Source organism: Psammomys obesus, unplaced genomic scaffold, assembly GCF_907164565.1.
Source record: "Psammomys obesus unplaced genomic scaffold, mPsaObe1.curated_primary_1811, whole genome shotgun sequence".
Classification (NCBI taxonomy): domain Eukaryota; kingdom Metazoa; phylum Chordata; class Mammalia; order Rodentia; family Muridae; genus Psammomys; species Psammomys obesus.
In genome coordinates this window covers 4,554,333-4,565,505 of record NW_026596463.1, presented here as the reverse complement: position 1 = coordinate 4,565,505, position 11,173 = coordinate 4,554,333, and the positions used below count along the sequence as shown (strand labels likewise).

General features: G+C 43.4%; 1 protein-coding gene across 2 annotated transcripts; it reads left to right on the top strand.

Moving 5' to 3' along the window:
- Positions 1 to 921: 921 nt before the first annotated feature.
- Positions 922 to 8,654, top strand: Btf3 (basic transcription factor 3). 2 transcript variants are annotated; one of them, XM_055598426.1, is made up of 6 exons: positions 922 to 1,049; positions 1,604 to 1,672; positions 4,467 to 4,580; positions 5,099 to 5,300; positions 7,374 to 7,430; positions 8,352 to 8,654. In XM_055598426.1, exons 2-6 carry the CDS (start codon positions 1,604 to 1,606, stop codon positions 8,396 to 8,398), a joined length of 489 nt encoding a protein of 162 aa, XP_055454401.1. In that variant the 5' UTR covers positions 922 to 1,049; the 3' UTR covers positions 8,399 to 8,654. The 2 variants fall into 2 exon arrangements, with proteins under 2 accessions (XP_055454401.1, XP_055454402.1); XM_055598427.1 differs by lacking the exon at positions 922 to 1,049 and adding an exon at positions 1,120 to 1,286.
- Positions 8,655 to 11,173: the final 2,519 nt, after the last annotated feature.

Sequence of the window (11,173 nt, the reverse complement as noted above, 5' to 3'; positions counted from 1 at the left end):
AGAAGGCTGGCCACACATAATTTTTATTTAAGCTTCCATTTTTTCCCATAGGTGGTCAAAACTTGTCTGGGAACGGTGCTGTGCAATTGTAATCGCAGCACTGGACTGGGAGAGTGGGCCCGAGGCTGGAGGACAGTTCTGAGTTTCAGCCTAGCCAGGACTCCTATCAAGACATTTTTCAAAACAACCATCATACCACTCAACAACAAATGGTAAACCCAATAAAACACAAAACAATTTGTACTGGAGCTCAGCAAACTATTTTATCACAGCCACGATTTTATCTCCAAGTACACAGACCCAGATTCACCTGATTGAATTATTCAAGGTAAAATAATTGCTACATTGTGAAGGAGTCGAGGTCAAGTCCACGCCGATTCGCTGAGGAGTCACCTGTTTACCTAATGGTAAGGACGCAACGGTAATAATGCAGAGGGTTGTTACGGGAAGTCTGTTACCCTGTTTCAACCTCGACTAGAAGCAACTGCTCCAGAAAGCGTTCTGAGGACGCTCTCCAGAAATCCCGAATCGTGATTTCAACACCATCCAAGCCACCTCATTTTGGAAAGCAACCTCAGCTTCGCTGATTTTGACTCTGACGGTTTTTCTTTATTTACACCGGGCGTTGAGCAGTCACCGCTGCCCACTGGACAAAGCTGTCCGCCCCAGGGGTGGTCACGGGGCCACTGACTCAGCCACGGCTCTGCAGGGAGCCTCAGGTTCTCATCTCTCCGTGACCTTTCCCAGAACCGCGGGCAGACACGCAGCTCCCAGCGACGCGGGGCCGCTCCCAGCACCCAGTGTGACGAAAAGAAAGAGCCGGCCGCCCGCTGGGCCCGCACCCTCGCCGCCGGGGCCTGGTCGCGCGTGCGCGGTGAGGCCGAGTCCGCTTCCTGAGTTCCGGAGGAAGTGGGGCGCGCTACTTCCGGTCTCCCTCTAGCTGCCATCTTGCGTCCCCGCGTGTGTGCGCCTTATCTCAGCTGGTCTGCCCGAGACCCCCTGAGCGCGAACCCTAGTCCCCCGCGCGGCCCCATTTCCACTCCGACAAGGTACAAAAAGGCTGTGGACGCCGGCGTGGGAGGAGGACGGGAGCGGGGCGGGCAGTTCCCGGCAGGAGCGAGCCAGGGAGGGACAGGGCTGAGGAGAGGAAAGCGATGCGACGGACGGGCGCTCCGGCTCAGGCTGACTCTCGGGGGCGAGGGCGAGACAGGGGCGGCTGCCCCGGGGGCGAGGCGACGCCGTCTCTTCCTCCACTTCTCGGCGGAACCCGAGGACAGGAGCCTCAGGTACCGCGAGGCCTGCGGAGAGCGGCCGGGCCGGGCAGGCCCTGGCTAGGCCGAGGCCGGCCAGGGCCGCGGGGTGGGGGATGCTTGTGTGCCGTGGGTTGAGCCCGAGTCTGGGCCTGGAGGGGGGAGGGGCGAGGGTGCTGCGCTCTCCCGGCTCGCTCGAAGCCGACTTTTGGAGCTCTGGGGGACGAATTTGGGATCCAGGCCTCAGCCTGCGGAGGACGTTCTCCTCCCTTGAGGGTGTCTTGGGAAATAACGAGCATGGAATGCTGGAGGGAGCCCGGCCGTTCTTTGCTGAGGATTTCCTCTCCTTCTAGATGAAAGAAACGATCATGAACCAGGAAAAACTCGCCAAGCTGCAGGCACAAGTGCGCATTGGTGGGAAAGTAAGTTTGGTTTGGTTTTTACAAATTCCCTTTGCATTTCTCGCGCTGTTACCGTCACTTTGCTTGGCGGGGGAAATTCGCAAAGCTACCAAATCCAAGGGAGATGACACAAAGAAACGTGGAGGCTGTATATTAACTGGGAGGGAGGGGACACAATAACACTTTAAAAAGTTGCTTTACTTTCAAGATGTTCAGTATTACGGCAGAACAGAAGTGTTACTTAATTTTATTAATGGGGAAAAGTACTTTTTTTTTTCCCCCTGCCAAATCATTGTGCACCGTCTTCCCCCGTCTTGTACAAAATCTGTGGGGTTTTGTTTAAGCTGTGCTGAGATCCAACACTGGTTTTAGGACACTGTAGGCGAACTGCATTCCCCGCTCTTATTGGTTTGGGGGTGGGGTGTTAATAAGTAAATTAACTGACTGTATTGGTTTTACCTGTTCTACTTTTATGCTTTTTAATTAAAACCTTTCTGGAGTGCTTTCTGAACTATATGCTCAACAGGGATAGTTGTCTTTTTCCAGGGTATTTGAGGATACCTTTCTTGGTGTATTTTTTGGAATTCATGAAGCGTTGTCGTTAGATCGGAAAATGCTGCCCAAGCACATGTCTTTTTTGTTCTCCTGCCTGTGTAATTATGCTACAATGGGAGATTGAAATGTGTTGGCCATTGGTTTCTCCTGGTGGATACTGCTCTTAGGGAAGACTGTTAAACCTGATGTTGGGTTCTTTAATCTGAAGTCCACTGGAAATGAACCCCCTAGTTTCATATATTGTGTTAGCACATTCCTGGTGTTTAACAAGGTGTGGCACTTGTTGAAACAGCATGTCTTTACTTGGTAAAACTTGTAGCCCTTCCCATAGCACAAGTTTATTTCCTATTAAATTGTCCTAACTTTAATATTTACCTTTGGTAGGATCTTCTGTGAGATAGCCAAGTGTTGCCCATAGGTTAAATAAGACACAGCTCGGCTAAGATAGTGGACTGGCCAGCAGTGAGTATCCTGATTTGCCTTTTGCAAACAGTTACGGTCTTCAGTTTCTATTCATGGCATTAACTTTAGATGTTTCTTTTCCTTTTTATCTTAAGGCAGTAGCTTTTGGATGCTAGGAAAAAGCCAGGTTTTGTTTCTCTCTAGTTTCTTGAGCGATGTGCTTGTGTGCAAGGTTGTTCCTCCAGTCACTGGCCTTTACCTTTGAGGTCATCGCTGCAGGGAAAATGAAAGCCTTCCAAGTTAATCGGATACAGGAGACTTTGTATCTAGTCTTTGTTAAGCTAAGACAAAATGTTTCCAGTCATAATGTGGGAACTTTTTTTTTTTTTTTTTTCTGAACCTTTTAAGAAACCTTAAAGGATGAGTGAGTTTTGCCTTAGAGAAAAGCAGTTGTACATTCACAGGCTTTTAGGTTAATATTATTCAAGACCATTTTCAGTGTCTAATGGAAAAACTGACAGTCCTTTGAGTAAATTCTACATTTCTGTGTGAATCCATAGGTGGTAGCCTTTATTTTAGAATCTAAATTTTTCCTGGTGGTACTGTATTTAGTGTTATAAAAGTCTTCATAGTCTGCAATTGGAAGTAACTTAGCAGAGTTGCGGGAAGATACAGGTCAGATACTGGCTTGAATAGGATTTTGAAAAATGACTAAGAGTAAGTGTTAAGAAAGTAAACTAGGGGCTAAAGAGATGGCTCAATGGTTAAGAGCACTGTCTGTACTTCCAAAGGACCTGGGTTCAATTTCCAGCACCCACATGGCAGCTTACAACTGTAACTCCAGTTCCAGGAATTCTGACACCTTCATACCAGTGCAGAGAACAAAATTTTTTAAAAGAGAAATAAAAAAAAAAAGAATAGTGAACTAGAAAAGACAGTGATGCTTATGGAAGTTCTCAGTTGGGTGACTGAGAAGAGCCTTTACGTGTGGAGAAGAAATCTCTAGGGAGGGAGTTGAGCAATGCAGGGTCCTAGCCTGTTGTGGGTTTTGTTTTTGTTTTTTAAGATTTATATTTATTTTATATATCTTTGAGTGCTCTGTATCCATGTACCCCTGCATGCCAGAAAAGGGTATTAGATGATCTCAGTATAGATGGTTGTGAGCCACCACCATGGGGTTGCTGGGAATTGAACTCAGGACCTCTGGGAGAGCAGATAGTGCCTTAACCACTGAACCATCTCTCCAGCCCTAGCCTGTTCTTCTTTCAGGAACATCAAAGAGGTTTATTTGGCTGAGGAGAGCCCTGTGGGTTAAGAACTTTCTACTCTTGGCTGTATACATACCTGTATACAGATTCGTTGGTTATTTTGTATATTATCCTATCTGTGAAAATTAAGTTCTTGACTTTTCTTTGAAAACCAAAGGTGTGAATGAGGCCTAGCTTAGGTTGACACATGATCACATCTGGTCACTTTTTAAAAGACATTTTTGCATCTGACAAACTAGTGCTTATGTCATTCCTTTCCCTTATTTTACTTCTATCTTAGCTTGCCTTTTTAACTTCCTGGTTTGTGGGTTTACTACCTTTTAATTTTTATTATGTTTTTTTGTTGTTTGTTTGTTTGTTTTTAATTTCAAATTAGGTCTCAGTAGTTTGCCTGAAACTCACTATGTTGACCAGGCTGGCCTTAAACTCAGAGATCCACCCGCCTCTGCCTCCTCTTGAGTTCTGGGAGTAAAAGGCGTGTGCCACCGTTTTCCATCTGTTAACTGTCTTGTACAGAGGCAAAGATCTGAAAAGAATTAGAAAAGATCTGCTGTCATATAAATGTGCTGTTTGCCCTTTTCCTCCCCCAGGGAACTGCTCGCAGAAAGAAGAAGGTGGTTCACAGAACAGCCACAGCAGACGATAAAAAACTGCAGTTCTCCTTAAAGAAGTTAGGGGTAAACAATATCTCTGGTATTGAAGAGGTAAGTGTCAAAACGTTATGGGACTGGAAAGTCTTAGTGATCAAACATTAAGTGATGTCTTGCCTCTGCTTTTAGCAATGTACCTTATGCCCCATTAGGTGTTTTGAGTATCTTGGGAGGTTTTTCTACCCTTTTAACTAAACAAGTGATCGAGGAGATTTGGAAGCCAGAAAGTTATTCTCTTACACATTCCAGAGTAATTGTCATATGTGCTTCAAAGGGGAAAACTACATCAGCCAGATTTCAGTTTTTGTTTAATAACATTGATTTTTTTTTTTTTAAAGAATTATTATTTATACAGCATTCTGCCTGCACTTGTGCTTGCGAACCAGAAGAGGGCACCAGATCTCATTATAGATGGTTATGAGCCACCATGTCGTTGCTGGGAATTGAGCTCAGGACTTTTGGAAGAACAGCCAGTATTCTTAACCTCAGAGCCACCTCTCCAGCCCACAAAACATTGATTTTTAAAGGAATCTTTGGTGATCATAATAATAATTGTATTTTCTTATTTATAGGTGAATATGTTTACAAACCAAGGAACAGTGATCCACTTTAACAACCCTAAAGTTCAGGCATCTCTGGCAGCAAACACCTTCACCATTACAGGCCACGCTGAGACAAAGCAGCTGACAGAAATGCTTCCCAGCATCCTTAACCAGCTTGGTGCAGACAGTCTGACTAGTTTAAGGAGACTGGCTGAAGCCCTGCCCAAACAATGTGAGTATCCTCAGAGCATTGTGTTTGGCAAGCTTCGTAGTAACACGTTTGTGTGATCACAGAGCTCAGAATTGTCTACATCTAAAGAATGTCTTTAGATGTAGAAAGCCAGTTCACATACCTAAAAGAATAATAGATCTCTGACTGCTTGTGTGTGTTCTTGCTTGTAGTGATGTGCCTAATTTTCGGTGATCATCATAGTTGATGTAGGGGATGTCTGTTTTCTACCCGTTTACTGGGTTTGAATCAAACTGAAACTTTATCTTTAGTAGTTAGAAATGAAAAATGTTAAGTTTTACTGGTACTTAAAACTTAGAATTGATCGAGCTAGACATGGTGACTCACACTTACTAGCACTTTGAGGGACTGAACTTGGACAATTACTGGGTTCAAGACCAGAAAATAAAGATTTAAACTAACATTCCGTCTCCTTATTTACAGTCTTTGTGTTTGGTGGCTTTTTGGACTCTTACTGTTTTAGAACACATAATCAGCTCTTGTTGACAGAGATGATAGCTGCCAGTGTTTTGGTGTTTGAAATTATAGTTTGATAGGGATTGAGTACAACAGCCTGTGTTTTGTTTGATTTCTGTTGTAATAAATACCAGGACCAAAGCAATTGAGGAGAAAGAGGTTTATTTCATATCCTTGAACTTCACAGTCCAGATCCTCCAGGGCAGCCCAGGCAGGGGTATGTGGCAGAAGCCATGGAAGAGCACTGCTTATTGGTGTGCTCCCAGCCACAAAGTCAGTGTCTTTTCCTTTTGAGATTGTAACAACATTGCTCCTTATGCCCTTCCCTGCTCTCCTTTAAATTCATGCCCCCCCCACACACACACCAATTGTTACTGCATGGATATATGTCTATGTACATTCCTAAATGTAGCCTGTTCAGTCTGTATAATATTGATTGTATGAATGTTTTTAGGGCTGACTATTTGACCCTGGACAGCCTTCCTTATCCCAGGCCAACCTGCCCCAGGGATGGCACTAGCCAACAGTGGGCTGGTCCCACCTACATCAGTTAGCAATAAAGAAATGCAGTTCCTCATTTGAGGTTCCTTCATGCTTGGCGTCAGACTAACCAATATTAGCTGTCTGGTCATGTGACTTTATGCTGCATGCTTAAAAATTGAATAGGAATGCAGGGGCAAGTCAAGAGGTTTACGCCGGCTTGCTGTTTCCTCAGCTGATGTTAGATGCTTACTCTTTTTATGCTTTTGTTGTTAAGGGAGAGGCATCAAAATGTTTTAGGCCATCTTGAACTTTGAGAGCTTCACTAGACTTTTGAAATTTCTGATGGCTGTACAGGTTAGAACTGTGCCCTCACGTCCTTTCTGTTTGATAAAAGTGGTCTAGGTGTGATGGGCCATGGCTGTAACCCCAGCCATTGGGGAGGCCTAAGTAGGAACAAATTGAAAAACTTCTGTGTGTTGAAAGCCTAAGAAATTAGACTGTCTTGACTTTGGGTTGGGGTTATTTCCTGTTTTTCTTGTTGTTGTGATAGAGTTTGTGCTTGCATGTTTAAGGCACTGGGTGCAGTCTCCAGTGTCTTAAAAAGGAAAGGGGGAGGAAAAGGGAGCACTGGCTATTTAACAGTTAAAAGACGATTTTAATTTGGCCATTTTGATTTTCTCTTTCTTGGCTTTTTGAGATTGGTCTTCCCATATTAGTCCTGGATGGCCTGGAGTTTACAGTTTGCATTCAAAGTGCTATGATTGATACGTATGAGTCACCACATGTGGCTTAATTTTTTAATATTTATTTCAGTGAATATGTATTGGGGGCGTTATGCCATGCATAGAATATTTAGGGAAATGGCGGGCCTCTTCATTTGCCTCCCAAAATAATCCTGACCATAATTTGGTGCGTGGTTTTACCTATTCCCTACTTTTTTTCACTGTACCCAGAGGATCATTTGTGCCCATCAAAATGTCATGTTGATTTAACTGTAGGTGAAATGATGTCAGTTGACATCATGAATGTAAGTTGTAACTTGGTGTTTTATATGTTCTTTTGGTTGTTATTTATTGGTCCAAAGAAATGGGTTGGTTACATTTTCCTTTTTTACAGCTGTGGATGGAAAAGCACCACTTGCTACTGGAGAAGATGATGATGATGAAGTTCCAGGTAAGAATAACTTCAGCAACAGAGAAAAATGAAAGAATTCATTCCTTTACAGAAAGAATTCTGGGATGCTGGTGGGAGTGGTAATGAGTTAAAGGCAGAGAGTGTGCAGACAAGGACAGGAACCTCACTTAGGAACTGAAGCTCAGGCCATTTTTGAATGCACTGCACTGGTTTATGAAAAAGCATGGAGAAGTTTAAATATCTTGAGGTTTGTTTGGTGTTCTAAAAAGGCAGAGTAACTTGGTTTGCAATGGTTTTCTCAGTATGTAGTTTTGTTTGAAACACTGTTTCAGTATGTAGCTCAGGCCTGCCTCAACTTTGAGAACCTTGTGGCTCAGCCTCTTGAGTGCTGGGATTGCCAATACTGGGCACTGTCTCCAACCCAATTATAGTGGTGGGTTTTGTCCTGTGGAAGAATCAAAAAAATCCTACATTTCCCATTTTAGAGAAATGTCTCTGGAACCGAAGAAAAACTTCAATCGTGTCACCATAGTCATTAGTTCTGCTCTCCTATATTGACCAATGGATTCTATGAAGTTGCTGGAGGATGAGTGTGAGCAGATGCTTTTATGCCTGATGCTCACTCTTATGCAGCGGTTCTCGGCCTGTGGATTTCAACCTCTTTGGGGTCTCATATCCTATATTTACATGACGATTCATAACAGCTGCAACAGTTATGAAGTAACAACAAAATAGTCTTATGGTTGGGGGTCACCACCACATGGGAAGAATGTATTAAAGGTTCTCAGCATTAGGAAGTTTGAGGTCACTGTTCTAATAGCAATGTGAAACCATACTTACTGTGCCAAATGGGAGGTGACGAGTCTTTACATTTGAAAGTGTTCCCTTAATATCTGCAAGTTATTTGTAAAATTGGCTTTTTCGGGATGTCTACCGTCATGATTTTTTTTTTTTTTTTAGATCTGGTGGAGAATTTTGATGAGGCGTCTAAGAATGAGGCAAACTGAACTGAGGCAACTTCTGAAGAAGGTGACATTTGCAGAAGTTACAGGAGCTGCTATTTTATATCATGACTGCTTTTTAAAATTCTTTTGTTTATGGATCTGATAAAATCTAGATCGCTAATATTTTTAAGCCCAAGCCCCCTGGACACTGCAGCTCTTTTCAGTTTTTGCTTATATACAATTCATTCTTTGCAGCAAACTAAGCTGAAGAAGCCTGGGAATAAAGTTTGGAAAGGTTAATAAAATTCTTTGCCTAGTATGTGGCTTGTTTTGTGGTTTTTTTATTTGACACTAATCTGTACAGTAAAATCTAAACGGTAAGCAGTTGTCTATAGACAATTGATCACAGTGGGTGGACATACTGATATCATTTGAAAATTCTCACGTCAGAGTTTGCTTCTCCAGCAACCCTTAGTGCTTCCATGCTGTGTGGCAAGTGTACTGAGACCAGTATTCAGTGGGTAACCTGAAGTGCTTTTTCTCCTGGTGGTGTTTATTAGAAGTATATAGTTAGTGAGTGTCTATGCATTTTTAAGACTGTGTGTGTGTACTGGCACCTGCAGAGGTCAGAAAGAGGGTATTGGCTCCCTGGAATTGGACGCCATATGGTTGTGAGTGTGGGAATGGAACCTAAGTTTAGGAGGTACGAACTAGAACCTCCTAACATGGTACTCTTGGTTACTAATTTCCAGAGCTCTTTATATGGTAACATACACTGTGTTAGGGTGTTGGTCCGTGCCATCAGAACATTCCCTTGACTGATGGATTAGCAGCTTCTCAGCTCTACCCAGTGCATAGAAGAGAGCTAGGAATTGCCTTTACTTTTAAGAGACAGTTTTAGATGTGTCCCATAGTTTGCGGTTAGTCTTTTAAGGTGCTGTACAGCTGCATTCTGGAGTTAGAGTGCAGAGTTAATTGTGCCAGTAGTGGCCTTGGAAGGAAGGTCATCCCTCAAGGTGTAACAAGGATCCTGAGTTCTCAACAGCGAAGCCCAAGTGGCTTCCAGACACCTGGGTCAGGTTGGTTGTAAACACATCGCATCACAGCTTGCCCAATAATGGTTGGGCAAGCTAATTCTGACACAGGAAATAGCAGAAATCTGTTACCTGAGAAAAGTCGTTTTTAGAATCCAAGCAAATGGAATGCTGGGAGTTTGCATTTCTGGTACTATTGCTGTGCTTTTTAAGTATCCTAGGTACTGAGTACTTAGGTACTAGCCTAAGGTACTACCTCGGTTCACCCCAGGATATCAACTCCGAGGTGACATACTCAGAATTCGTAGGTACGGCTGCTCACTGGTTGTGATCTAAATCTCTAAGGAAGGTCCAGCTGGGCCTCTGCCAGTACACCAAACCTTCAAGTGTTTTTGATGTTCATTAAGTGACAGTATGTTGGTAGTTACAGATTAATAAGGAAATGTTTCTCTTCATGATATCCATTATCAGGAAAGTTTTGCTACAAAGGCTTGTCACATTTGCTGCCTTGTTTGCTTCTGGTCTGTTATTGCAGGAACAGCATTTAATTAGAACCGTGATGGTCTTGTGATAGCAAATGTCACCAGCTGGCTCCGCAGACTCAGGCTGGGAGGGGACGCACATAAATTACCACAGATTACATCATCCAGGGAGCATCACTTGTCACTGGAATAGCCACGGGTTTGTGGAAGGACTGCCCTCATGTCCCCCCCCCCCCAGTTTAAAGTAGCTGATATTAATAACAGTAGCACAATCTACCATATCCTTGAAAGTTTTTCTTTTGTGTATAATTTCTGTAGCTACTGCTGGTGAATGATGATTTGTTTTTTCTAGTTATTAAAATTCTAAAGGAGAGCCACAAGCAGATGAAGGAAAGTATCTGGGAGGGGTGAGTCTCTGCTCCTTAAGTAGTAGAATTAGATTAAACCCAGGCGGCTCTGTTCTGGGAGGAATTTTAGGCACTAGGAGGTTAGAGGAGCAGACTATTCTACTCTTCTGGTCCTGGTGATGATCTCTTGGCAGTGGTTAAAGCTGGTTTTCTCCTTAGCCATCAGGAAAATGCAAATTGAACTGCTTAGGGGTAGCACCTCTACCCAGTTGGACAACAAATCTAAGAAGGATGGAGGAAAGAGGAGCCCTTAATTATAGTTGGCAGGAGTGCAGACAACAGCCATTATGGAAATCGGGAAGGGTGTTTCCCCCAAAAAGGTCACTACCATATGAAGCAGCTACATTCCCTGTCCTACCACCGAGATTCTTGGGCGTCCGGGCTCACTAGTGTTCCCAGGAGCAAGAAAACAACCAACCTAGATGTTGGACAGATGGGTAATGAAAATGTGGCATAAATACACACTGGAACTTTAGTCAACAATAGCTGTCTACTCTCACACAACCCTGTGTTTATTTGGAAACCTCTTTAGAATGGGGACCTAAAGTTGTGTCTGAATTCTGCCTGTTTGCTTTGTTAACATGGGGTGCAGGGTTTGTCTTTTTTTAACCCCTCCCTACCCTATATTCCAGGAAAGTAAACAAGCAGATAAGCATGGCGACATTTTGAGAGAAGTCCTAAGGCAAAAACATGTTTCAGCTTTTCCAAAACCATGATCATAAGCTTAGTTGTACAGGTTTTCATCACTCCAATCAGCAGTCTTGGGTGCCATTTTTGCAGCAACTTCTGGGAATGCAGGCACAGTCAGCAAAGAAAACAGTATCACATCTCCAGCCTGAGTACTCTGGGCACCAGGAAACTAGACAGTTATATTTATTTTTAAAAGCATACCTAAAATGTCAACTGGAAAAAAAA